This window comes from Pteropus medius, unplaced genomic scaffold, assembly GCF_902729225.1.
Source record: "Pteropus medius unplaced genomic scaffold, Ma_sr-lr_union100, whole genome shotgun sequence".
Classification (NCBI taxonomy): domain Eukaryota; kingdom Metazoa; phylum Chordata; class Mammalia; order Chiroptera; family Pteropodidae; genus Pteropus; species Pteropus medius.
Genome location: NW_024352790.1, coordinates 1692895 through 1719667, shown reverse-complemented (window position 1 = coordinate 1719667; position 26773 = coordinate 1692895). Strand labels below are relative to the sequence as shown.

The 26773-nt window shown below is 33.4% G+C and overlaps 1 protein-coding gene and 1 pseudogene across 3 annotated transcripts in view; one reads left to right on the top strand and one right to left on the bottom strand.

Moving 5' to 3' along the window:
- The window catches only part of MED23 (mediator complex subunit 23), a 38115-nt gene that overhangs the window by 3705 nt on the left and 7637 nt on the right, over nucleotides 1-26773 (top strand). The window contains exons 5-23 of one of the 3 annotated variants that reach the window (XM_039849940.1): nucleotides 390-501; nucleotides 1892-1990; nucleotides 2550-2651; nucleotides 3086-3155; nucleotides 4475-4587; nucleotides 5913-6008; nucleotides 6571-6588; nucleotides 11633-11833; nucleotides 13423-13566; nucleotides 15641-15786; nucleotides 16756-17001; nucleotides 18432-18574; nucleotides 19588-19762; nucleotides 20435-20598; nucleotides 22651-22775; nucleotides 23773-23978; nucleotides 24063-24243; nucleotides 25019-25189; nucleotides 25646-25862. In XM_039849940.1, the coding sequence (XP_039705874.1) occupies nucleotides 390-501; nucleotides 1892-1990; nucleotides 2550-2651; nucleotides 3086-3155; nucleotides 4475-4587; nucleotides 5913-6008; nucleotides 6571-6588; nucleotides 11633-11833; nucleotides 13423-13566; nucleotides 15641-15786; nucleotides 16756-17001; nucleotides 18432-18574; nucleotides 19588-19762; nucleotides 20435-20598; nucleotides 22651-22775; nucleotides 23773-23978; nucleotides 24063-24243; nucleotides 25019-25189; nucleotides 25646-25862 (2729 nt within the window). The remainder of the gene's footprint in view (nucleotides 1-389; nucleotides 502-1891; nucleotides 1991-2549; nucleotides 2652-3085; nucleotides 3156-4474; nucleotides 4588-5912; nucleotides 6009-6570; nucleotides 6589-11632; nucleotides 11834-13422; nucleotides 13567-15640; nucleotides 15787-16755; nucleotides 17002-18431; nucleotides 18575-19587; nucleotides 19763-20434; nucleotides 20599-22650; nucleotides 22776-23772; nucleotides 23979-24062; nucleotides 24244-25018; nucleotides 25190-25645; nucleotides 25863-26773) is intronic. The other 2 variants (XM_039849941.1, XM_039849942.1) reach the window with 2 other exon arrangements.
- Nucleotides 13829-13964, bottom strand: LOC120592340 (uncharacterized; annotated as a pseudogene).

Below are 26773 nucleotides of genomic sequence, written 5' to 3'. Positions count from 1 at the left end.
TAGACCCTCTTTCCACCTCTTCATGGGAGGAATATCGATGTCACATTTCAGAAAAGCATGAGGATCGAAAATCTTGTTGCAGCCATCTTGGGAAAATACAATCTCCAACAAGTTGATAGATGGTAAACATTTAACCATCTGTCTTTTGATTTCTGTCTAGAAAAACTATAACATAATCAATATTATTTAGTTCTTTGTGTTTATTCTTTCATACAAGCATAATATGTAAAATATTATACATAAATTTTTTAAAAGTTTGCTTGGGTAATGTACCTTTATGAAAAAATAATCACTAAAACAAATGTAATATCTAGAGTACACAGACCTTGGCTATTAGAAAACTTACAAAATTCTGTCTTATAACCGGAATGGGTATTCCTTTCTTCTAGGATGGTTTGTGAATCCCTGATAAATTCTGACACTCTCGAGTGGGAAAGAACACAACTTTGGGCCTTAACATTTAAACTGGTTCGGAAAATAATTGGGGGAGTGGATTACAAGGTATTTTTTTTCCTAATCATAAAAAGTAATCACTTTCAGGCATGATTGACTTTTCAGTTGTATGTATCTTAATTTCAGATGAGAGAAATGAAGTGGAAGCATTTACAAAATCTATTTTTTGTTGTATTTCCTAAAGAGATTTAAAGTTACTCAATGTTTCCCACAGCTTCTCTGCTCTCCCCCCAACATTCTTGAAAATGCAGTTGGCTAATATATTTTTATATGAATAGGGAAGTCACCAAGCAGACCTTGGATTTTTTCTTATGATGTTGGGGCCCCTTTTAAGCGAAAAAGCACATTCAGAAGGGATATAGGCACGAAATCATGAAGGGAGCAAGTGCTGCTTCACCTCTACCTTGACCTTCCTTGGGCACGTGTCACTCCTTAACTAGTGTCTTCAGCATGCTGCTCTTGACCAAAATCAACAGAATGTACTCTCTAATTGTGTCTCAATGCAGTTCAGTATTTCCAGAGCTGCAAAAGCCATTCTGCTTCATTCAAGCCACTTTTGTTACTCTCCTTTTTGAAAGAATTGCCAGTACCTAATCTTTTGCTTTATGTCTGTATTTTCTCTAATCTAAAATAACTTAGTTGATAATTTTTTGAATCATGACAATACAAAATTAATTCTAAGAAGCTTTTTCTGATTATTTTCTCTTAATTTATATTTAAGTTTCCTTAGCAGGTTAATATGTAGTTTTTACCCTCTTAATTGTGTGGAGCTTTACAATATTTCTAATTTCTTTCATGTATATGTTTGGTCTATCTTTTTTACAAGATTAATCACATAGTTTATACTCAGTAAATGAATCTTGAATGAAATTTCTTCTCCGTATATCAGATTCTGTTCCAAAATAATGCAACTTTCAATAGATATGAGAAGATGAATGATTAAAAGAAGAGCCTTGTTGGATAAATTTGATAGATTAAGGATTATGGTTGAGAATGGAGAACAAAGTTAGAATATGACAAAGGGAGTGAGCAGAAAGAGTTATCTGCCAGAAAGTTTAATATTATTGCTCATGTTTTCAGAGTATTTTCAAGTTCTATTCAAATATATTTCTGTCTATAAGCTTTTTTGACCCTCATAAGAATAGAAACTCTTCTAATGTTATGAAGATCAAAAGTACTTAAGAGAGTGTAGAGAGTTAAATTTTTATTTATAAGTGACTCTGTTCATTAATATTGAAAACTTTCTTTAGAATTCTGTTTTGGAACATGCTTCTTGGGTTAATGTTAGAGACATGAATATTAACTCTGATTCAGAAAAATTGAAGGTGTGTGACCTCGAGGGTAACATTTTTTCATGGGTGTATGAAACCTTTAGACGTTTAATTAGCACAGGGGGCATTACTTAGTTTTAACCTATGATTTTTTTTCCTTATATCAGGGCGTTCGAGATCTCTTAAAAGTGATTTTGGAGAAAATCTTGACAATTCCCAATACAGTGAGCTCAGCTGTTGTACAGCAGCTTCTAGCAGCAAGAGAGGTAGTTTATACATGTCTACAATTCGTTGATCATAAAAAAGTAGTTTTATATAATTCTATGCTTTTAAAACTTATGGTAATTTGTGGAATGTCACATTTGTTTACTTATACAAAAATCACTTTTAGTTTTAAAGATGGATATTTCACAAGGAAATTTCGAATTTTAATTTTTCTTTTTAATTACTAAAACAACAACATAAATATTAAAGTATTTTAAACCATTGCAAGATAGTCTATGGACTACTTAAAAGACCTTTGTGCTTGTAACTAATGTTGCAAGAATTGTTACATTGGCTTATTGCTCTCCTATTGGAGTCTATCAATATTTAAGATATTTTCAATGTTATTTAATAACCATCAGTAATTCATTCTAGTATTTATTAATCTTTATTTTTAGAGATTCTTCACATAGAAATGAATTCCTTTATGCTAAGGTATAAGCCCAGTCAATTCATGATGTAATTCTATGATTTAGTATCTTTATTGTTGTTGCTTCTTTTAAAGAGCTTATCAATGGGACTAGTCAAGAATAACAACATTGCCCTTTTATTTTTTTTTAGGTTATAGCATATATTTTGGAAAGAAATGCCTGTTTATTACCAGCCTATTTTGCAGTCACAGAGATTAGGAAACTATATCCTGAGGGAAAACTTCCACACTGGGTAAATTTGATATTTTCCAAAATTTTCAATATTTCTACTAATCTTATCTTTTATGTGCTTATTTTTAAAAAGGGTCACTTTTATCCTTAGATAATATATATGTATGTGTATATATATATATATGTATATATATATATATTTATCCTTATGATGTATTTCTTTCATTTCTCTGCTGTCCTGTTGAGACAGTTTATATACCATGTGATAAAATATATGTAGCTTCACCAAATAGCTAAGGACATGGTGTTACGACTTGGCTTATTTCAGGGACAGATGAAATAGTAAGTAATTGCTTGGAAGGAAGCAAAAGAGAGCTTAACCTTTGAGTAAATTTAATGTGCGAGGCATTTTACTAAATATATATCATCTTATTTTATGTAAATAATCAATATATTCAGAGTAATCTTGATTTTACTTGTTTGTTTTGGTTTTAGTTACTTGGAAACCTGGTATCAGATTTTGTGGATACCTTCAGGCCTACAGCAAGGATAAACTCCATCTGTGGTAGGATTATAATTGAAAGTACACTAAATAATATGTGATTTCTAAATGATCTGACTATAAATAAAGTTGACGGATCGTTTCTTATACATGTCTTCGTGGCTTATCATTTTAGTAACTCTCTAGGAGCTTAATAGCTTTTTACTTGTTTTTAGGTACTTCGTGTGCTGAATGTAGGGAGGGAAAAGCAACTGCCTGGACTGGGTCTAAGCTTCAGAAAGAACCATTCTAGGAAACGTATTTCCTGATTATTAGAGGAAACTTTGAATAGAGCTAGTAAAGCATCATGGAATCCCTAAGCAACTGGAAATCTCAACAGACCTTTCCCCCTGCAGTTACAATACCTGAGACTGTCAGGCTCACTCAGCCCATTCCAAGTCACATCTTTGCTCTCTGATTTATTTTGTTTTCCATTTTTTTAAGTTTTGTTAGATTCTCAGAATTTTATTTTAAAAATAAGCACATGATTTGGCAATTTTTTCAGTGCCCATATATACTTCTAAATTATTTCTAGAACTCATGGCGACTTCAGAACTGTCTGGGAATTTAGACCATTATTTAGTCAGTAACCAAAGTTTGAGTACTTCCTATGAGTCTGGTGCTATTCTAGACACTAAAATGCAAAAGTAAATTAAACAGACACTAGATATAATTCTCAGGCTTCTGGCTTTTGTCACTGAGTGAAAATTGATATCATTTGATGAATTATAGAAGTGTTACAGGTTTGACAAGGATGATGATGCTTTAATTTAAGAAATGTTGAGCTTGATGTACCCCTGTAACATCCAAATGGTAGTATTTATCAGGCAGTTAGATATATTAGCTGATAGTCACAGGTTACATCTAAGGCCTCTAGGAACATCATGCTTAAAGTTAACCATGTTGACCCTAGACTAGAGAGGTCTGCAAACTTTTACTATAAATGGCGATATAATAAATATTTTAGTTTTTGTGAGCTATACAGCCTGTTGCAGCTACTCTACTCTGCCACTGCAGTGTAAAAGCAGCAGTGAGCCAATAAAACTTTATAAAAATAGGTGGCAAACTAATTTGGCCCATGTATTATAGTTTACTGACCTCTGTCTTAGATACTTGGAAAATGTAACATTCTCGGAAGTAGAGAAGGCCTGTACAGATTGGTCTCCAACTATCTGGGATAAAAATAACCTAAGAAAATTCTCAAACTTCTCTCTGATTAAAACATTTTTTAATCCAGAGCCTGGTTCAGCATAAATATTCATTAAGTATTTATAGAGTGAATGAGGGACCAGGCATTGTTGTGTTCATAGTTACTTAAAAAATATTTTTTGTAATACATACAGGCCGTTGCAGCCTTCTGCCAGTTGTAAATAATTCAGGTGCCATTTGTAATTCATGGAAACTGGATCCTGCAACTCTTCGTTTTCCTTTGAAAGGCCTTTTGCCATATGATAAGGTATGTTGCTAAATAGGATGGAACTTTGGGTCTAACAGTCCTCATCCTGGATTATATGATGTATGATGCTAAATTGTCTCATCACAGACTGTAGAAGTAAATATTTAATGAAAGATAGTATATGGTTTAACATGTAATTCCAGTATCCAGGTATACTCTGAGATTTGTGATATTGCAGGTGTTTATGCTCCAGTGGTTCATCTCTGGAAAAACACTTGGAGTTAGAAAACTGACTTTTTAAATTGATTCCTTGTTTTCATTCTTCTTTTACAAAGGGAGGACCAAAAGTGAATTTACATTATCCTTAAAATTTGAAGAGTGAGCTTCCTATTTGTTAGATTTGAAAAAAAGTTTGAGGTGGGGAACAGGACAAAATTGGAGTAGAAAATTCTCAAAGGGAAAAAATCCACAAATATCAATAAAATGAAACATGAGATATAAAGCTATAATGAAATTTGATAGATCATTATATTATCTCGGGCATGGAGTGTTGACAGAACAGGGTATTGGGAGGCCTAGATAAATGTTTCATGTCAAAATGATATACAGAGCGATTAGGAAACTCGCTCAGAAGAGAGAATGGTAAAATAGTGAAAGTAAGGTGACAGTATGGGCTGTTGGCATACTAGTCAGCAGAACTTTGGAATGTGAAAAAGTGGTAAACAAAATGGAATTTACAGTCATCATGATAGCAATAATAATGAAAACAAATCAATTTATTACGCACTTACTATGTGCCAGGCACTGTTCTAAAAACTTTACTTTGTAAAACCCTTATTCTTAATTGTCATCTCCATTATACAGATGATGAAACTAAGACACAGAGTAGGTAGTAGCTTGACTAAATTCACACATTTGGGAAGTGGTGGAGTCAGACTTTGAGCTCAGACAATGTGATTCCAGAATCTGTACTCTGTGCTGTGAAATCACTTGTCCTCTTCAGTTTCAAAAGTCATGTTTGTTTACACTTGTATGAGAGTGGTTGGAAACTGCCTCCCTTCCTTTTTGATTAGATTTCTGAGCAGAAAATTCTTGCCTTACAGTGATGCATAAGACTTGCATGTGCCTAGCTGAAGTCATTTCTAAGTCTTTCCTCTGTATGACTTTGGACAAGTCCCTTTGCCTCAGTTATCACTTATCAAGTGAGGGGTGGGAACAGATTAATTGCAAGCACTAAAATCCTATGATTTTTCTTCCACTAGATACTGCCTACTGTGTGAAGGTAACAAGCGCCTTTAGAGGATTTTTTGATCCCAATTTAAATTATTTGAATTAACATTTACTTTGATCTTGAAGCAATATTTTTTTTTTTATTTTCTTTAAAGGATCTGTTTGAACCACAGACTGCTTTGTTGAGATATGTATTGGAGCAGCCTTATTCCAGGGATATGGTCTGCAATATGCTAGGTTTAAATAAGCAGGTACTGTACTATGCTGGAAACCTAGTAAATTCTGCATAGAATCTGCACTATTCTCTTTTCTCTTTTCTTTGCTGTAGCTAATTAAGCAAAACAGTTAAAAACTATTTGGTGATTTTTTTTAATATATGGTTTATTAAATAAGTATTATTCCTATCATATATTGCTTTAAGAATGTTTAAAATAGAAAGGATATATTTTAAAAGTTGGTTTATTTTGCATTGCTTTTTTTTCTATAAGGCCAGTTTCAAGTATACCTTTTGCCAGAGAAACCTACACATGACTTAACCATAATTTTTGACTTTTTTTGTTGTTTGGGTGTCCTTTTTTTATAACCCTTGGTATCTCCAGCGTGGCCTCATTGCTTTTTCTTTTTTTTTTCTTTTTTCTTTTCTTTTTTTTCTTTTTTTATATGTTTGATTTTGGTGGTTTAACATGTGGGAGGGTTTGTGCTGACTCTGGGTTCCTTGAGGCTGGCCTCATAGTCACTGTTTTGTCTTTTCTTTTTTTCTTCCTTTATTTTTGTTCTGTCCTGTCTTGTCCTGCCCATCCTCCAATGCTCTAGACCTTGAACATTGCTCAGGTATGTTCACAACCTTACTGTTGTATTGTGACTAACGATACGCTGGCCGCTTTGTAGCCACTGATTCCATTTAGAGAATACATGTATGGTCGGGGCTTGAAATTGGCAGGACCATGCTGAGACCAAGGCCACTAAAACAAATTTCTTCTTGGGATATGAGAGTTGTTTTTGGTGGATTGTTTTTGGTTTTGGTTTTTGGTGTTTGTTTTTTGGGTTTTTTTCCCCTATATCCTTTTTTTTTTTTTTAAAGAGACAACACCTGGCACACAATAAAGCCTGTCACTTTTTGATGGGTTGTTTTTCCTTCCCACTCCATTTTACTGTTTTTCATACTTTAGGACCAAAGCTAGCTTGGTGGAATTTTTAGAGATGGAAAGATTTATGGTGGCCTTTATCTTTCCAGACTTTTAAAACATAAATAAATAACACCAATAAAAATACTTATGTTTCTTTGCCTTAAAAAAAGAAAAAATTAAAAACAAAACAGAAGAGAAAAAAGCACTTTAATAGAGATATGTTACTTTTAAAAGTTGGAGTGGTCAACCTTATACAGGGAAGGTTTTTTTGGAAACATGGGGATTGACTAAGAAATGTCACACTCTTAGGTGACCCCACACCTGCTTGACAAACACCCTTCTTTGTCAGTCTTTGCCAGAAGTGTTCTCCTTCCAGAGTGAGCTCCTCTCAGTTGAAGCTCACCTATGGCAGAAGAAAAGCACTATGGCCAAACTTTATAAACCAAACTCTTATACAGTCCCAAGTCTGTTCCAGGACTTTTCACCTTTGAGATTTTAAGCAAAATAGTGGTTCCAATTATTTTTGTTAAAAATTTTTGAGCCCAGCATATTAAAATAGACCAGCTTTTTGATTTTAAAAAGATGTTCTTGTCTAGGTTATATAAAATAGCGTTACTGTTTGCAATACTATAGTGAAGGTTGTGCCAGTGCTTCCATTTATAAAGCCCTATTTTTAAGGACATATAGCTTGGCCATAAAACTTGCTCAGTGTTGAAACTTTGCATGCCAAACCTCACCCTAGTAGCAGTATCTCTTTTATTATTTTAAGTTTTTTCTTCTGAAAATTTACCAAGTTTCCTTGTTTGGACAAGCCTTTATACATGTGAAACTGTAGCTGCTTCACACTACAGTATCTGAAAGTTACCTCAAATAATCTGTCAATTTAACATCTTAAATACCAAGTCATTAATTCTGATCAACTTTCACTTGAGTCAGAGGTAAGTATTCAGTTAACTGAAAGAATGCTTCATGCTGTGTCTTAAAACTAATTTTGCAATGAACTTTAAGTCATGCTTGACTCAGTTTTTTTACAGTTTGGTGGATAAATGTACCCTTGGTCATTTGAGCTGCGAGTATCTTCCCCCAGGTATCCTTAACTATTCTTTCCTTTTGGGGGGCAGCTCTTCTCAAACTAGAAATTGACAAAACAATTCAGAGAAGAGTATCTCCGATCTGATCATTTTAATAACAAGTTTCAACCTAAAAAAAGTTTATGACTAAGACATAAATCCGTAAAAAATAAAGTTTATAATGGAAATGCTGACAGAACATTATTAGTATTGGTCCCACTGTAGTGTAAACATTGTCAAAAATTCACAATTCATCAGTAATTGTTTTGGTAGAAAACTCTATAGTGAGCGGACTTGTATAGATGGAAGATATATGCTGACTTGACTTGATATATTATTTTTACCACCTGGAAAATGGAGTAGAAAATGAGAACACACAGTATAAGAAGCATATGATTAAAAATAAAGTTATCACATCTCTTATCATTACAGAACTATATCCTGCACTATACTTTCTTGTCTTTTCTCTAGCAATGCAGTAATTTACTTAAAGCTTGAAACCTTTTAAGAGCTGACCATATTGCATTTTCCAGTAGGAATTGGGCTATATTTTATTTTGAAATCGGTCGCATTCAGAAGGTCATAAATAGCCCAGTTCTGTGACCAGTGAGGTGAAGTGAAGGAATCTTGTTTTGTGAGTTTACACAAGAGTTTGTATTCTTTATACTGAGTAATAACATCGCAAAACTGATACACTCCTCAAGCTCTTATGTGATGGTATATGAACTCTGGTTACCCAGAGACAGTGAAGTACTAATCACTCAGTTTACTTTTGAAAGGCACCACTGAAAGTGGTATTAACTGGCATAGCATTCCAGTTCTGACTGGCAAAGAATATGGTAAATGACATACAAAGGGATATTTTTTCCCAACTTGCCCTGAATATTGCTTTAAAATTGATTTCTAGCACTGAAATAATGATTTAAAAGCCCATCTAAGTACAGTATGTTAAAATTTCACCATAAAAGCAGTACCCAAACTATTATATGAAAAGTGTCAGGGGTCACTTAGTGTAGAATATGGTTTCTAAGCCTGAAAAAAATCATTATCATTTGCCATCTGAAATCGTGGTGGGAAAGAATCAGGGGCGTAGGTGGAGGTTAATGTTAATATTTTTCATAATGCCTTGTGCCTGATTTTATGCTTTTACGAAAGCTGAAAATTTTGAATAGCTTTCCAGTATAATTTAAATATTATACAGAAATCGAATTTCTTAAAAATGTTAACTTTAGATTACTGTTGTTAAAAGAGATGTTAATTAAATGTGCATATAGATATGATGTAAACTAATTTAACTGATATGCTTATATCTTGAAGACTTAAATTTATAAAAGCTTTCAGAAAGCAAGTTATGAGTAGCCAAAGACGTAGTATCCTTTGGCTTACAGAATTATCATAGCCTAGTGTTTGATAATTAACCTTTATTCACAAATCATTTGACTGCTTTGCAAATTTTCTTTTGTTCCAATTTGTAAAATAATCTATGTGGTAGAGAGTCTTAATTTTAATATACTTATCTTTCGGTAATTGAAAACTAAAGCAAAACTTAGATTCTAAAGTAGTAGCACAGATCATTTATTTATTTATTTTTTTGGTGTTATTAAAATGGGCATATAAGTAAAGAAACGTGATTCCCTAAACTTGGTTTGAGAAATACCCTTGGCTTTAACCCAAACACCTGGGACATACAGTTAATCCTGATATTATGCCTCCATGAGACACCAGGGCATTAGGCACCATAGAGATTCCTGACTGATTTAATTCTTAAGAGAAAATTTGGGTGTAATCATGAGTCATAGTATGTATTGAAAAATCATCAGCTTTAACTGTAAATTTCTTTCTTTGTTCAAATTTCCTTCTTTATCCAAATTTCCTTCTTTATCAAGTTCTTAATTTTTTGGTTTTCCTCCTTAAATCATTAAGTGTATGACCATCACTACACCCCTAAAAATATGTAGGTAAATATCTAGTTTTTTTAAAAAACAAAAAGCTAATATTACAAAGAGTAACTCCAAAATGACTCAGATGCTAAAAACCAATTTTATTTAGTTTGCTCCTTTTTCCTGAAGCAGACTGATGAAAGACCATCATGGATGGAGGAATAGATGACAAATTGGTTAGTTTCCAAACTAGAAGCAAATTCCCATCACTAATGAAAAATTCCTACTGGAAATCCTGGCTTTACTTCTTTTCACAAATTTTTCTGACTCTTGTATACTTTGAATGACCTCACTCTAAATTTGTGTTGTCTGACACATTTCTTAGGTTGTTGGTGGTTGGCAGAACTAGTGAATTTCAAGCCCTGTACACAGTAGTTTTGCATGCTGTTATAAGAAATAGTTTGTAGTGTTGTCTGTTGCACTTTGCTCTGCTTCATAATGATAATTAAATTTGGAGGAAAAGTACTGTAGTCTCAACTGGTGGTGTTAATATTGCTATTTGTAAACCTGTAATGTGGTTGAACTGTGATCATGGCATTGTGTTTTTGGAAAAAAATATGAAACAACCATTAATGCTTACTGTTTGGATAGATGTTTGTTTTATTTGCATGCCTTAAGGAAGTGCAGCTATATTGGAGCTTTACAAGTTTGGAGCTGGCAAAGAGCATGCAAAAGAGGGGATGCTATTCATTATGTTTTGTTTTTTCCAAATTCGTCCCCATTTTGCATATTTACCCTAAATTTAAAGAAATCATATCCCTTTTTCATGGCAAAAGACTAATAATCAGATCTAAAGTTTAGAAGGAAAGCATCCATATTAGCAATTGAATTCACTAGAAAGGCGTCTAAGTGCCTGGCTACTAAGCCATCTGACTTATAAAGGAAATATGAAAATGGCTTAAAATGTGGCTTCATATATATCTTGATAAAAGTATATTTTTAAAAATCACTTTAAAAAGCATAAATCTTTTTGCCTCTAGAAAGGGAAGTTGCATTTTCATTGTTAGTGTTTAAACTCAGTTCTTTTTCTTGTTTTAGATTTTTAAATCGTCTAATTTAAAATTAAAGCTGCATTATGTTTGGCTTCTTAGAGAGAAGAACAGAGATTAACTTTGAGATCACTTTTTTTTTGGTAGAGAGTTTTCATTTCAGTATCAGAATCAATACTACACATTGAAAAATAGATATTGAGTAATCTGGCAGCTCTTTAGATGTACTTCTGTATATAAAGTTAGAATAAACTTGTGGTGGTTACTTTAAAACAAATAGATTCACACACTGTATTCTTTGCTCTCCTGTCAATATTTGATTCCTGGAAACCTAGGAATCAAATTTCATATTGTTTTCATATGGTTTCTTAGGTTTTCATATTTTGAGTTAGATTGCAAAATTAATACTGTTATTCTCATTTCATATGCCTTTTAAATTATCTTTTTTTAAAGAATAAATAACAAAATTTTCTACTGTGCAAGTGCTCTTTGTCAAAGTGAAACAATGTCTTTAGTGAAAGTCAAAAGTTGATGGGATGTGTGAGGTCTGACAAAAATTTTTTATGAACTCATCCTCTGTGATAATGTAACATGATGCAGCTTTAATAGACTAACTCTAACCTTACTTTCTAAGTTCAACTTCATTTCATGCTTCTCAGCCTCTTGTTACAAATAATGCCCATTAACTAGTAACTTGTGAAACTAACCAGGAGGCTTTTGGAATACTGTATTTAATCTCTGCCCTACAGCACAAGCAGCGCTGCCCTGTACTGGAGGACCAGTTGGTGGATCTGGTGGTCTATGCCATGGAGCGATCCGAGACCGAGGAGAAGTTTGACGATGGGGGGACAAGCCAACTCCTATGGCAGCATCTCTCAAGTCAGCTCATTTTCTTTGTGCTTTTCCAGTTTGCAAGTTTTCCACATATGGTTCTTTCTCTTCATCAGAAGGTAAGTACTAAATCTTTCGTTAGGTCCACTTCAACTTTTGTTTAGTATGTTTTAGACTGATATGGACACTGCCTAGTGATGTCAGCAGTGGCAGAAGTTCAGTTTTGTTCAGTACTTTTAGAGTTCCTTAACTTTTCACTTTCTATCATTATAAAAACTGGATTTGTCATTCATTACATATTTACAGTGCAAGGACCAGGGGAAACAAGATGAAAAGGCACTATGGTACCCTCAAAAAGCTCTTTACTAGTGGAAAGATATAGACATAAACAATTTGATTATAATTTAATAGTTTATGTAATGAAAACATGTTTCCCTGCAGTAGGAATGAGGAAGAATAGTCCTAATTAAAGACATAGGAATGGTTTTATCAAAGTGATCTTGAAGCTGGCACTTAAAGGACAAATAGAAATTTGCCAAAAGGAAAAAGATAGGAAAGTGTTTCGATAGCTATAAGATCATTGTTTGGAAAGAGATAGAAGTGTGTGGAAACCGGAAAGAAAAATGAAAGAGGAAAGTATTGGTGAGATGAGGAAGGCAGGAAGGCAAGACCAGACATGGAGAACTTTATATGGCCATGTGTTTGTTCTAAAGAGTTTAGATTTTCTTTGGGAGGCAAATGAGAAGGGGAATGACATCATCATATATGAGTTGAAAAAATTACTGCTAATGACCACATGTAGGAAGATGGTGATGAAGATTTTTCCCTGCCAAAAGCAGAGGCAGAGAAATTGGTAAGGGAGCTATTGCAGCATCCTGGGTGAGAGAAGCTGAAGGCCTGATCCAGAACAGAAAGGAGAAGTTGGAGAGACCAGGTATACTGAGAAGTGACTAGAACTTAGAGATGATAGGTACCACAGAGAGTAACAGGAGTCTAAGATCACACTCTGGTTTCTGCTTTGGCAGTGAATGGAAAGGTAGCACAATGAATGCAAAATGGATTACCGTGCAAGAATAAGTTTGTGGGAAGAGTTGATTTTAGTCATAAGGTTTTTTTAGACACGTTGAATGGTAACAAAATAAGTGTTATATCTGTAACATCTCTACAGCGTGGATTATTTTGGGAAAGTTTTTTATAAGAGTTGTTAAAATCCTTTCAACCATTTCAACCATTCCTTACCCCCAAACCTCCTCCCACCCCACCATCACCATTGATTTCTGTTATAATCTACAAGAAATCAGAAGTGGTTTTCGATAACTAATCCTTGAGGATTTGAATTTTTAAAAAATCGGTATAATAAAGTATTCTTCATGTTTTGATGATATATTTTTAGTAATGATCCCATATTAAACTTGATTCTCATGCACACATGATCTTATTTAGTTAAGTTCTAACACATTTAATGTTTGCTCTGCATAGTTGTTTTAGGGGTCAGGGAGGAAACATTTATATAATATTAAGATAAGTTAAATATTAAGATAATTTAAAAGGCTTCAGTTGGTGTTTCTTGAGCTGAGACTAAGTAATCAGTAAATGCCAAAGTTAGATGCTAACTTTGAGTTTTCTCCTTTTTGTTTTTTTGTTTAAACTTTACTACATCCATCTCTTTAACTAGCTATGTAGATGTGTATTTAAACATCTTTTACAGTTAGCAGGGCGAGGACTGATTAAAGGCAGAGATCATCTAATGTGGGTTCTCCTACAATTTATTTCCGGAAGTATTCAAAAAAATGCACTAGCTGATTTTCTCCCTGTCATGAAACTCTTCGACCTTCTGTACCCAGAAAAAGAAGTAAGTTTTACTAAATAGTTAACAATATGATGAGTGGATTATGTCTAATTTATTAGGATTTTAGTGTGATTTTGTGAGAAGAACACTGGATTTAGAAGCTGGAAACCTGAGTTCTTTTCCCAATTCTGTGACTAACTATGATCGTGGAATAAACGTTAGATCTCTATTTTTTTTTTTTTTTTTCAGACGAGGCAACCCTTGATTGACCTCACAGATTGCAAAGACCTTGTCAGCTTACAATCTCTTATTTTTTTATTTTTTACGCCTACAGCACCTGGTTTTCCTAGGTGGTCTCCCATCCAAGTACTAACCAGGCCCGATCCTGCTTAGCTTCTGACCCTGCTTAGCTTCCAAGATCAGACGGGATCCGGCACGTTCAGGGTGGCATGGCCGTAGACAGGTCTCTCTTGACATTAGTTTACTCATATATATAATGATGAAATTGAACTAGATTATTTATGAAGTTTATCTTAAATCACAGTTGAACATTTAGTATAGCGAGCTCTTTTTCTACATTTGAAGTAGGTTTACAATTTTAAAAAGCATTATGCAGTTTTTATCTGTACATATCATTGAATGACCAAATAACATTAGTGTCTGTTAATATCTTTTTTGCTTGTTTGCCAATTGAGTATGTTCTTCTCCCCCCACCCCCCCACAGTGTTTTATTATATAAGATGTTTGAGTAAAATTTGGCATATATTGCTGATTGCCATTTTTTTAGAAAAATTTTATTATGGAAATTTTTTTCTAGTTTTGAATCAGGCCATCGTTTCTTTTTCTTTTTCTTTTTTAATTATGTAAGTACCAGGTGTACAAAATTATAATTCGACATTTGTATACACTACAAAGTGATCACCTCTAGTTTCCATCAGTTATCATACAATTGAACTCCTTCACTCCTTTCATCCACTCCTTGACCCGCCTCCCTCTCTGGTAACCACCAATTTGTTCTGTGTATCTATGAGTTTGTTTTATTTGTTTGGTTTGGGGGGTTTTTGTTTGCTTTTTTTTTAAGATTACATGTGAGTGAAATTATATGGTATTTGTCTTTTCTGTATGACTTATTTCATTTAACATTTATACTCTCAAAGTTAATTCACATTGTCACAAATGGCAAGATTTTATTCTTTTTTATGGCTGAATAATAGTATTTCATTATGTGCGTGTGTGTATTCTTTATTCATTTATCCATTGATGGACAGTTAGGTTGTTTCCCTATCTTGGCTGTTGGAAATAATGCTGCAGTGAACATAGGGGTGTATATATCTTTTCAACTAGCATTTTTGTATCCAGATAAATACCTAGATCATATATATGGTAGTTCTATTCCTTAATTCTTTGAGGAATCTCCATACGGTTTTCCATAGTGGCTGTACCAATTTATAATCCCACCAAATATGCGTGAGGGTTTCTTTTTCTCTACATTCTCTCCAACACTTATTTTTTGTCATTCTGATAATAGCCATTCTAACAGGTATGAGGCGATACTTCTTTGTGGTTTTGATTTGCATTTCCCTCGATGTTTATGGAAATTTTTAAATGCACTAAAAAAGTGGAATGAATAGTAAAATGAACTCCTGTATACCCATCACCAAGAAATATTCTTGTTCTTTCCTCCTCATCTTTTTTGTTAATGCTGCAGTGAACATAGGGGTGTATATATCTGGACAATTTAAAGCAAATTCTTAATTTTTATGTTCCTGAAAAGCATATATGTGACTTTAGAAATTCTGTGTTTTCAGTATATTTATCACATTCAGTAAGATTTCACAGTGATGTATTTAATTGTTAAAAAATAAAAATTTTAAAATGATTGTGAAAGCTCTGTGACAGTAGAGAAAGCTTGACTAAGTACTTGTGAATGCCTTTTAATTTCTTGGTAAGTCAAAACAATTTTGAAATTATTTCAATATTTTATAGTTGTTAGATCTTCTAATTTGTGTTATTGAATAGCCAAAGAACGAGTGGAGCTAAATTAATACAGGGTATTTTCAAAAGAGCTATATCAAAAATAGATTACTAAAAATATATATAATCAGTTAATTATTTTCTTTCTGATATTATTTTCCAGTATATCCCAGTTCCTGATATTAACAAACCTCAGTCAACTCATGCCTTTGCAATGACTTGCATTTGGATTCATCTTAATAGAAAAGCCCAAAATGACAATTCCAAGCTACAGATTCCAATACCTCATTCTCTAAAGCTTCACCATGAGTAAGTATTTGTAGCTTGACAGTTAATTTTTTTATTTTGTAAATAGTGGATTATAGACTAACACTGTTCTCAGTATTTGTGTGAAGAATGGAAATCTCCCCACACCCACTGGAAGTAAGGGTGGCTAGTTAACGTGTATATCATACATACCAAGAGAAACTGACCAATAACTGCATCAGAAGATAATTGAGGATTAACTAATCTTAATTATAAATATATATAGATGAAATTTTCATATTTTAATTTTCAGGTTTAATCTTTCCTTACATGTTTTACCTTAAAGTTCTTAATTTTTAAAAGTATATGAAAGTGTTTCAAAATTTCTTAAGTACTTGGGATTTGAGCATGATCTGACTGACTTGTCTTTCACTCCCTGGGCTGCCAGGATTGATTGAGCTGATGCGTCTGGCATATACTGCCTTACGTCATTCCCTAAGCTGTGATCACTCAAAGATGATGCCCTTTTTAGATAGGACTGTGCTTCAGTCAAGGGTGTTAGGATTAGCTGAACTTTCCACCCAGAACTTCTGAAAAAGACTGCCAGATCGCTTCATAGGAGACCGTATGATAGTCATACTTCACATTTTGTTTAGCTTGAATTTAAGAGACATACCCTAACCATTTTCTCATTGTGACGTCTGTAATGAAGGCATATGGTTGTGCGTAAGCAGATAAAAATAAATAGAAACCTAGTTTATGGATTTTTGAGTTACACCTTAATTTCTGAATCTTAATGCTGTATATGTAATACATACTTACAAATACTCATTGTCAACTTATAGCTACTTAAATTCTTTCTGAAATGCTACTTAAACTTTTATGTGTGTTTCTATTCTATATTTATAAAACCTATAGAAATAAAAATAATATTAATAAGTAGTTGCATGAAATTAAACTTTCAAAAAAATGCAAGTTAACTTTCTGGAAATTATTTCCTTTTTTTATGTTTAATGGGATTTGAAATTTTAGGTTCCTACAGCAGAGTCTTAGAAATAAAAGTTTACAGATGAATGACTATAAGATTGCCCTGCTATGTAACGCATACTCTACAAATTCAGAGTGTTTTACATTACCCATGGGAGCTCTGGTAGAAACTATTTACGGAAATGGAATTATGAGGGTACCTCTTCCTGGGACCAGCTGTTTGGCTTCAGGATCTATTACTCCGTTACCCATGAACCTCCTGGATTCACTGACAGTTCATGCCAAAATGAGGTATGTTCTGTTTATTTGGTTCTGTATCAAGTGTACAGACTTGTTTTCGTGATTGTGTGTATGTGTTTTATGGTCAGGTACATTTTCTAAGAATAATTAGATTTTTTATTACAATGATATTATTTATTATAGGATTTCTAGAATATACAAATAAACCCAAAGAAAGTAATTGCTATAATCTCTTCATAAGAAATAAGCATTGTAAAATATTTTTGTATATAATCTGAGTCTTTTCTATGTATTAATATATGAATTTATGAATTTTTTTTTAACAAAGTGGGCTCTTACTACACTACTATTTTATAATCATTTTCCCCCATAATAATCTATTAAACACCTTTTAAGTCTAGTGTTCTTCAGAAACATCTATTTTAATTGCTACCAAGAAGTCTTTTTGTGTCTATATATGATTATTTAGCTAGTTCCACATTGTTGGAATTGAGGTTATTTACAATGTCTTAGTTTTTAAAGATGATAATGAAGGCTATATTTATGGCTGTCTTCACACCTATCCATAATGACATTATCATTAAATATTTGCTGGAGGTTGAATTGTTGAGTCCAGGGATATAAAAATTGTAATGCCTTACTGTATTGATTACAAATGAGAGAACTCTAGAATTGACATTATAGTTTCTAAAAGACAGAAAGGTTCTCTTGGGTGCGATTCTAGAACCTCCAGTGCCCCTCAGAACCAAGCTGATAGGTAAATGAGTGACACCTAGTATGAGGGAAGGAGAGACAGATATTAGTGTACATGGAATCACGTGTCTGGAGGTGACTGAAGCTGGCTGGAGCAAGCAGGGCTCACCTCGTACTGCTGCTTTAGCTAATTTCTGTAATATAAGAATGCAGACTAGTATGGCTAGCTCTTCTAAATTCAGATTTCATTTCTGGTCTTTGAGCTCTTAAGTATTGGGTCAAACTTCACACACTCTGTAGATCAAAAAAGATTCATCCGTGGGCTTCCAGGTGGGGATCCAGTTCTACAAAAGCCAGGCTCTTTTTCAGATGGTAAATGTATGATAGAATTATACATGTGCTTTAGCAGCATGTGTGACAGAATCGAGGGAACCCTGATTAGAACCTAACATTTGAGTTTTAGCAGTGATTTATTAAGTACTTCTGTAACAAAAGCTAAATTTCTGAAATGGTTATATATTTGAAAAAGAAAAAACAGACTGAAACCATTCAAGTATGTTCTTATGAGTTGTACCCAAGTTCTGCTTTTCTGTGAGTACAGGGATCCTGATGAGATTGTACAGGGCATCACTACCAAGTGTGTTGCACAACTTAAATGATTAAAATGGAGCCGATTCATTTCATATATTTAAGTTCAGATATATACCAAATTTCCTATAAGTAGAGTAATCCATGTATTAATGTCAAAAATATGGATTTTTATTTTCTTTCCTTTTGTTTCTCCTCAGCCTTATACACAGCATTGCTACCAGAGTGATAAAACTTGCTCATGCAAAGTCCAGTGTGGCCTTGGCTCCAGCCCTAGTGGAAACTTACAGTCGTTTGTTGGTTTATATGGAAATAGAGTCTTTGGGCATCAAAGGATTTATCAGTAAGCCAGGACTTTCTTGTGTTTATAAACATTAATGCATTCATTCAACAGGTAGTCAACTGGGGATACAGCAGTGTACAGAAGTCACTGCTGTCATAAAGATTACCTGCTAATAAGAGAGATAAAAAAGTAAATAAATGAAATTGGAATGTCGGGTAATAAGTCTTATAGAGAAAAATGAAGTAAAGAAGAGGGATAGGAAGTGTAAGAATCAGGGGAATGAGCTGCATTTTTAAATAAAGTTATGGTAAGAAAAAGGTATTATGCTTGGGCTACAGTCAGCAGAACAGACATGGTCACTGTCCTCATGCAAGAATCATAGTCTCATTTGCCTTTTTTACTGGTTTGCTCCTGGGGCAGCAATGAGTACTCTCTGGCAATATGGAAGAAGTTTTCCTGCATTGCAGCAGACAGCTTATACTGTCTGTTAATTATTAGGCAGTTCTAAATAATAAGTACTTTCTAATATAGAAGTGTTTTTCTGATTCATGGTAATTCTAACATTTTACCAATACAGTATAATTTTAATTTTAACTATAGTTACTCTTCTTATCAGATAATTGAGAGTTGAATAAAACTTTCTTGGGAGGAAGGAGGGAATAAGAGCAGATGTGATACAATTTTTGTGTTAAAAAGTGATCCTCATGCTTCAAATGATTAAGAATATTAACTTTATAAAAATAATTTAAAAGATATCAAGTGAGGAAGGTTAGATTTTTTTTTTTTCATATCTTGTGTCTTATTTTGTTTTTCCAGATGAACTTGAGTATCAGTTGTCAAATTCCAGGGTGAAAAAATAAAGCAAACTTGATATTATAATTATGATCTGGATTATTACAATTAAAGTAGAAGTTATGAAGAAATTTTGAAAACTGTATCTGTGTATGTCTGTGTGTTTATGTGTGTTCACAATCAAATCTTCACATAGATTTTACGCAGTATGATTTCTCTTCAGATATCTTTTAATACACAACTTTTAGTAATTGGTGTCTTAAACCAACTTGTTCCTCAAGGTCAGCTTTTACCAACTGTTTTTAAGTCTCATGCCTGGGGGATCTTACACACACTTCTTGAGATGTTCAGCTACCGGATGCACCACATTCAGCCTCATTACAGAGTTCAGCTCTTGAGTCATCTTCATACTTTGGCAGCAGTTGCACAAACAAACCAGAACCAGCTCCATCTCTGGTGAGCTCATTGGAAAATGTCTTTCATTAAGATTTGTTTGAAACTTTGTTGAAGACAGGGAACATAATCCTTTACCTTTTAATACTTTTTTATTCATTTGTCATAGAACTCCTGCTTCTGGAGTATTTCATTTCCAGTATAGAATGAATAGAGTCTAGCTTTTTAAACATAAATTTACTAAGATAGTGGAGTCCTTGCTTTGGAATCTTTGGACAGAGAATAAGTACATCCAAGGCTTTTGACATTATGTTCTAACTGAACTATTTAGAATACTGGATTTAAATATACTTCAGATTATGGTTAAAATATCATGTTATTTTGATTTTGCTCTAGATGAAAATATATTCCCATAAAAATAATGTAATGTTTGAAATGCTATATATTCAAGTGAATTTTTTTAGTCCTACAGGCTGCAAGCTATCTTTTTCAAATGTGCAAAATTGTCAGGCGGTTTACACCATAAAATTTGGCACCTCGGGTTTTTAAAACAAATTAAGCAAAGCTCATCTCACACAAAAGAGGAATTTTTTATTTCTAAACAAAGAAGGGAAATTTATAGTTTGCGTGTTTTTCCATTATAATTAACCTAGAATTAGATTTAATTCTATATAATTATGAAATTTATATGCGAGTTAACTTTTTCATGTTTCTTTTTGTTTCCTCACCTTTCAGTGTTGAGAGCACTGCACTCAGACTTATAACAGCGTTAGGTAGCTCAGAGGTACAACCACAGTTTACACGCTTCCTTAGCGATCCCAAAACGGTGCTGTCTGCAGAATCTGAAGAACTGAACCGAGCCTTGATATTGACTTTAGCTAGAGCAACTCACGTAACAGGTACAGTGACTGCCCACCACCAACAACTGATTATTAAGGGGATAACATTCTAAAAAGATACCTTTCATTTGTTCAAGAAAAAACAATTATTTTGTTATCTTCATCATTTCAGTCATTAATGTAGGTTCTTCTGTGTACTGTCATTTTAACTAGGTTGAGCATCAGTTTTTAGCCATCTTACATCATTTTTCAGTACTGGTTCTTGAGTTTTTTGGTCTCAGGACCACTTTACACTCTTAAAAAAATAATTGAAATTCCTAAGATTTTCTGTTATATGGGTTATATCTATTGATATTTACTTTATTAGATATTAAAATAGCAGTTTTTTAAAATATTTGATTCATTTAAAAATAACAGACTTATTAGATGTTAACATGAATGACATATATTTATGAAAAATACTCTCTATTCTCTAAAACAAAACTTTAGTCAGAAGAGGTGCTGTCATTTAATTTTTTACATCTCTTTAATGTCTGATGTAAAGGAAATTGCCTGGTGTCTCATATTTGCTCCTACATTTCATCTATTGCAATATGTTGTTTTAGTAGAAGTAAAGAATGAGGTTGGAAAGAAGAGTATTTTAATAGCTTTTTCAGCTAGTTGTGAGTATTCTTCAATGTCACAGGAAAGTGAACAAGGATCTTAAACGTTAGTTGCAATGTGGAATGCAAAAGCCTATCAGTGAACATTTTGGACTTTGTTACATTATAATCCATGGATCTGTTTTGTACATTTAATAGATTTTTTAATCCATGTTTATTTTGTAACTTTATGAATTGGTTTTTTGGAAAACATTGGTTCACTTAGTTACCTAGATTTGTGAATCTTGGTGCATTTCATTATACAGTATCTTAAAATTACATTTATTGCTATCACTACAAATTTCATTAGCAGTCTTCAAGTTTTGGAATGCTATCAGGCTCATGGTAGTGAATACAAGATTTCCAAACTTGTGATTTTCACTTCAAGGGTCAAATATTATCATTGATAAAAGATGCAGCCATTTATTTTTCTTAAAATGACAGTCTTCTTTTGTTAATTTTCAAGAAAATGTCTGCTTAATGCCCAAGTCTGAATAACTACAGTTTTCTGTGTGATGTTTTTTCAAGTAAAATTGGAATTCCATGAAAAAAAGAGATAATTTAACCGTATACTCAATTGACAAGTACTTTTCCTCAAGATACTCTTCTTACTTTGGTGTGTAGCTGGAACGCTTTATGCATACTTCCATTTTATCACACAGCATTAAAAATAAGTATGCTTAAGGGCTGTGATATAATTTTTTTTTACTACTTTATTAAGGGTATCAAGTGAAATTGGCACTTTGTTTTTTTCACTGCGAGTGTATAGTGGTAAAGATTACATTGGCTATTAGTATAGTTTGGTGCCACGGATTTGTTCTGAGGGCCAGCAGTTTTACTCATCATTGCCTTTGCACAATCAGTGCACATATCAGCACAGTAAAAAGGCCAATGATATCTTAATATTATTATTTTAATAGCTTTGACTTCATTAAATCCTTGAAAGGATATTGGGGACCACACTTCGAGAACTACTATTAAAGAAATAGTTATTGAATTTAGCAGCCTCAAATACATTTGTATAAACTATCTTATTTTACATAAATCTTTTTGGTTTGGGGAGTTATACTTGTAGTCTGTAGCCATTTGAACCAACCGCCAGAAAAGATACCTACTTCCTTAATTCTATCCACAGGGCTCAAAAGAATGTTAATACCTTATTGCCAGAGTGAACTAAATGAGTAATCGTGATGGGCCTGTACAACTGCTGTATCATTGGTGCTCTGTAACTTAAAAAAAAGAGAGACTCCAGATGTCTTTTGTCTTTTCACTAACTGTATTTATATTTACCAGTGTGGTTTTTCATACATTCAAATTTAGGTCCTAAGCTGAATATTACTATTTAATCAGTAAATGCACTGCAGTGAAATTCTCTGATTATACATGATGGTTTCTGACTTTCTTTATGATCTTTTTATGAATTGTGAATATGATCATTTGTATCTGGATTACATCTTTTTGTTATGTTTAGATTTTTTTACAGGCTCTGATTCAATTCAGGGAACTTGGTGTAAAGACATACTTCAGACCATCATGAGTTTTACTCCTCATAATTGGGCTTCACACACTCTTAGCTGTTTTCCAGGCCCACTACAGGTAATTTAGTCTTCAGTTACATATTGAATATATATGAAATCATTCTTCCCATTTATAGTGTTATTCTAGAGAGTTAATTTTGGTGACAGCCATAGAAAATTAGTTTTATTTAAAAAAATATGTCTTTGTCATTCCAAAATCTTGAGTTTTTCTTTGTCCTATTCTAAGACTGGATATTTTAATTATTATGATTTCATCTTATTAGTTAACACTTTCAAAATCTGAGAATTAGTACATTACCTGAGAAATTCTTTCTCTCATAGAACTGAAATGGGAGAAATACAATTTATTGGAGCTTCACAAAAGGCACATGTGCTACTCTCGAGTGGATTAAAAAATCACACAGAAAAAACCTATAAGCTCGGTCTTTACAATCTGGAAAAAGATAAACCTCAGATGTCTTCTACTTTCAGAGACAATTTTAGACATAATAAACATCTGTTTTCTCTAACTTCTTTTAGGGCTAGAGCATTAGTTCTCAAACTTATCAGAATCTCCTGGAGGATTTATCTAGATAAGGATGGCTGGGCCCCAACTGCAGAGCTGTTGATTCAATAGGTCTGGGATGGGGCCCAAGAATTTGCATTTCTTTCAGGTTCCAGATGATGCTGATATTGCTGGTTTGGGGACCATATTCTTAGAACCATTGGGCTAATACAATAAATTTTCCTTATAGAGCTACTAAAATATATAACCAAAGGGCACGTGATTTTTTTTTTTAATCAGAGGTGAGCAGAAGTATCATGATTGAAGAAACTGAATTCAGGCTTGCTTGGAATTTCTGCTTAGGACATATAGGAAAGGAATCTTAGTGATAATCTAGTCAAACCTGCATATTTCCCCACTATAGATAAAATTCGAGCCTTGATTACTGTTTCGTTTGAGGTCACCAAGAGTTTATTAATGTCACAGTCAAGCCTAGAACTGGTTTCTTGACTCTATAGCCAATGGTCTTTTTCCTACAACCATTTAAATAAACTTCTGGTCTTCCTTTTAGGCATTCTTCCAACAAAATAATGTACCTCAGGAAAGTCGTTTTAATCTGAAAAAAAATGTGGAGGAGGAGTATCGGAAGTGGAAGTCAATGACCAATGAAAATGACATAATTACCCACTTTTCTATGCAAGGCTCTCCTCCTCTCTTCCTTTGTCTTCTCTGGAAAATGCTCTTGGACACAGATCATATTAATCAGATTGGCTATAGGTAAGCCAAAAACCTAGATCTGCATTCCATTTGTCCAACCGTTATTACCATACATTAGTGTATTTTTCACTCTCTGCTTTCCAGAGTTTTAGAAAGAATTGGAGCCAGGGCCTTAGTAGCCCATGTGAGAACATTTGCAGATTTCTTGGTATATGAGTTCTCTACATCAGCTGGAGGTCAGCAACTCAACAAATGCATTGAAATTCTTAATGATATGGTATGGAAGTACAACATCGTTACACTGGACAGATTAATTCTCTGCCTGGTAAGAATATGCTTACTTAAGAATAAGTTTCAAAGCTTTTCTTTCCCTTTTGGGTCAGGGTGTGTGACTGATGGATTTTGTGCTGATATACTCTATTTTGCTTCTAAAGATGATAAATTTATACTATATCAAACATTGCTATCACTTCCCTAAAGAACTAGAGATTTCCCAATTTTTTTATTCATTCATTTAATGACTATATATTGAATGTCTACTACGTTCCATGCATGGAAAGTATAGAGTAAATAAGACAGACATGGTCCTAGACTTGTGATGCTCTAAAAGTACAAGCAGTTAGACACTGAGTTGATTCTCAAAATCTCCCACTAGAGGCAGGAAGTTGTAAAAAGTCACTGCATTCTTTTACAGTGCTAATAACCGTTTTTGTACAATTTAGTAGCCACAGTCATAACCGAATGTTTCTTATAACTACCCGGTATTCCCCAAATGGTTTTTTCTCCTGACTTTAATATCTATTTCAGTAAAATTTAAAAAAAAAAAACACTGAACCAGGCCAGATAATGCTATGGTGATGATATTTGAGGTGGCTTAGTTGGTTAACATTAACCTCTTAGCTGTGGAGCATAGATATAAATATAAAGATAGTTGTAATCTACTAGGGGAAAAAATGTAAATCTATAAATCAATAAAAGAAAAGGATAAAATAAAGATATAGTAAGATTTTACTGTATTCAGATTTAGACTGTCAAGTGGCAGAGCCATGCTTTTGCACAGATTGGGCATTTTCATATAATTTTTCCGTTGTTCTCCAAAGGCCATGCGTAGTCATGAAGGCAATGAAGCCCAGGTTTGTTATTTCATAATTCAGTTGCTGTTACTCAAACCAAATGATTTTAGAAACCGAGTAAGTGACTTTGTGAAGGAAAATTCCCCAGAGCACTGGCTACAGAACGACTGGCACACCAAGCACATGAATTATCACAAGGTACTAATTCAAATTAGTGCTTTAGTTAATCCTTTTTAGCCATACTCCAGTGTTTGGCTAATAGGTTTGGCTGTTTTCTCTTTGTTTCTATTGTCTTCTCTTTGGTCTGTATGGAAGTAAGTTAGTTCTTTAAACTTCTTCAAGGTTCTAGAATATCTCTGAAGTTAAGAATAAAGTAAAACTGCAGTGTTAGTAGACATGGGTACTTACAATATAAAATGAAAAGAGTTATTACAGATCCTTCTATACATGAATCTCTTTGGTGTATCTTTGGGATAAGATATTTTTGTTAAGTAAAAGACTTATTTTTGTTAAGTAAAAGATTTCACTGCGTTGTAAGAGCAAACATGGTTTCGTATTCCTTTAAAAATGGCAAGTTTATTTAGCTTTTTTAAAAAGAGAATAACAATTTTTTAAAAGATGCTCTAAACATTCACAATTTCCTCATTTCCACAGAAATATCCAGAGAAGCTGTATTTTGAGGGCCTGGCAGAGCAGGTTGATCCTCCTGTGCAGATCCAGTCACCCTATCTGCCCATCTATTTTGGAAATGTGTGTCTTCGATTCCTTCCAGTATTTGATATAGTAATCCACAGATTTTTAGAGTTGCTTCCAGTATCCAAATCACTGGAGACTCTACTAGATCACCTAGGAGGCTTATATAAATTTCATGGTGAGTTTTTTCAAATTTTAATTCCATCTAATAGCTCTATAAGCAAAAGTAGGCTGGGCATGACTATATGGGTAATAGAGGTTCTAAAAGTTTTATTTTAATTTTTTTTAATAAAAATGTTTTGAGGGTAAACGCTATGCAATGATACCATGAAGTATAAAATAGACGACATAAAAATATGAATAATCATAGCAAATGTATTAAGTAGCAAAAAAAAAAAAAACAGTGATTGACAAGAGATGCCTCGTTTTACACAGTGTGTGATTAATTGCCAGATAAGTATAGGAGGAGAAAAGTATGCATTCACAACAGACTGATGTTACTGTGAACTAATTGGGTCTTGGCCGGCTTCTTGGATGGATAGTATTTGAACTGTGATGTATGTGGTTTGTATAAACAGAAAGGAGAAGAGAACATATTAGGCAGAAGGAATCCTTTGGGTAAATTATGAAGATATTAAAAACAAGATAGTTTGAAAATAATTGCCTTGTTGGGCTAATTGAACATTCTTATATTGTACCTGACAGTAGATCACCTTCAGTGCCATACTGAGAAGTTTTAATTTTATAACCTGCAGATAATCGAGTCAACCAGAAGTTATTGAGTAAGGTCATGGCATGGAAAGCGTAAATGGAAAGCATTTATTTTATATAAATCCAGTTGTAGTTGGCAGCATGCCTTGGAAGGAGGAAGCCGTTTCAGTGACTTACGTCAAAAGGTTCAGGTTGTATGATTAGTATCTAAACAAGTATCATGATATTGGAAGTGAGAAAGAGGAGACAGATAGTCAAGGAAGAAGGAATAGGACTTGGTTGACTGGTTTTGGGGAGAATATCAAAAGAAAGAAATCAAAGTCAACTCTATAAAGTTTTAAGCCTGGTACTGGTGAATGGTAGAGTCAGTGACAGAAG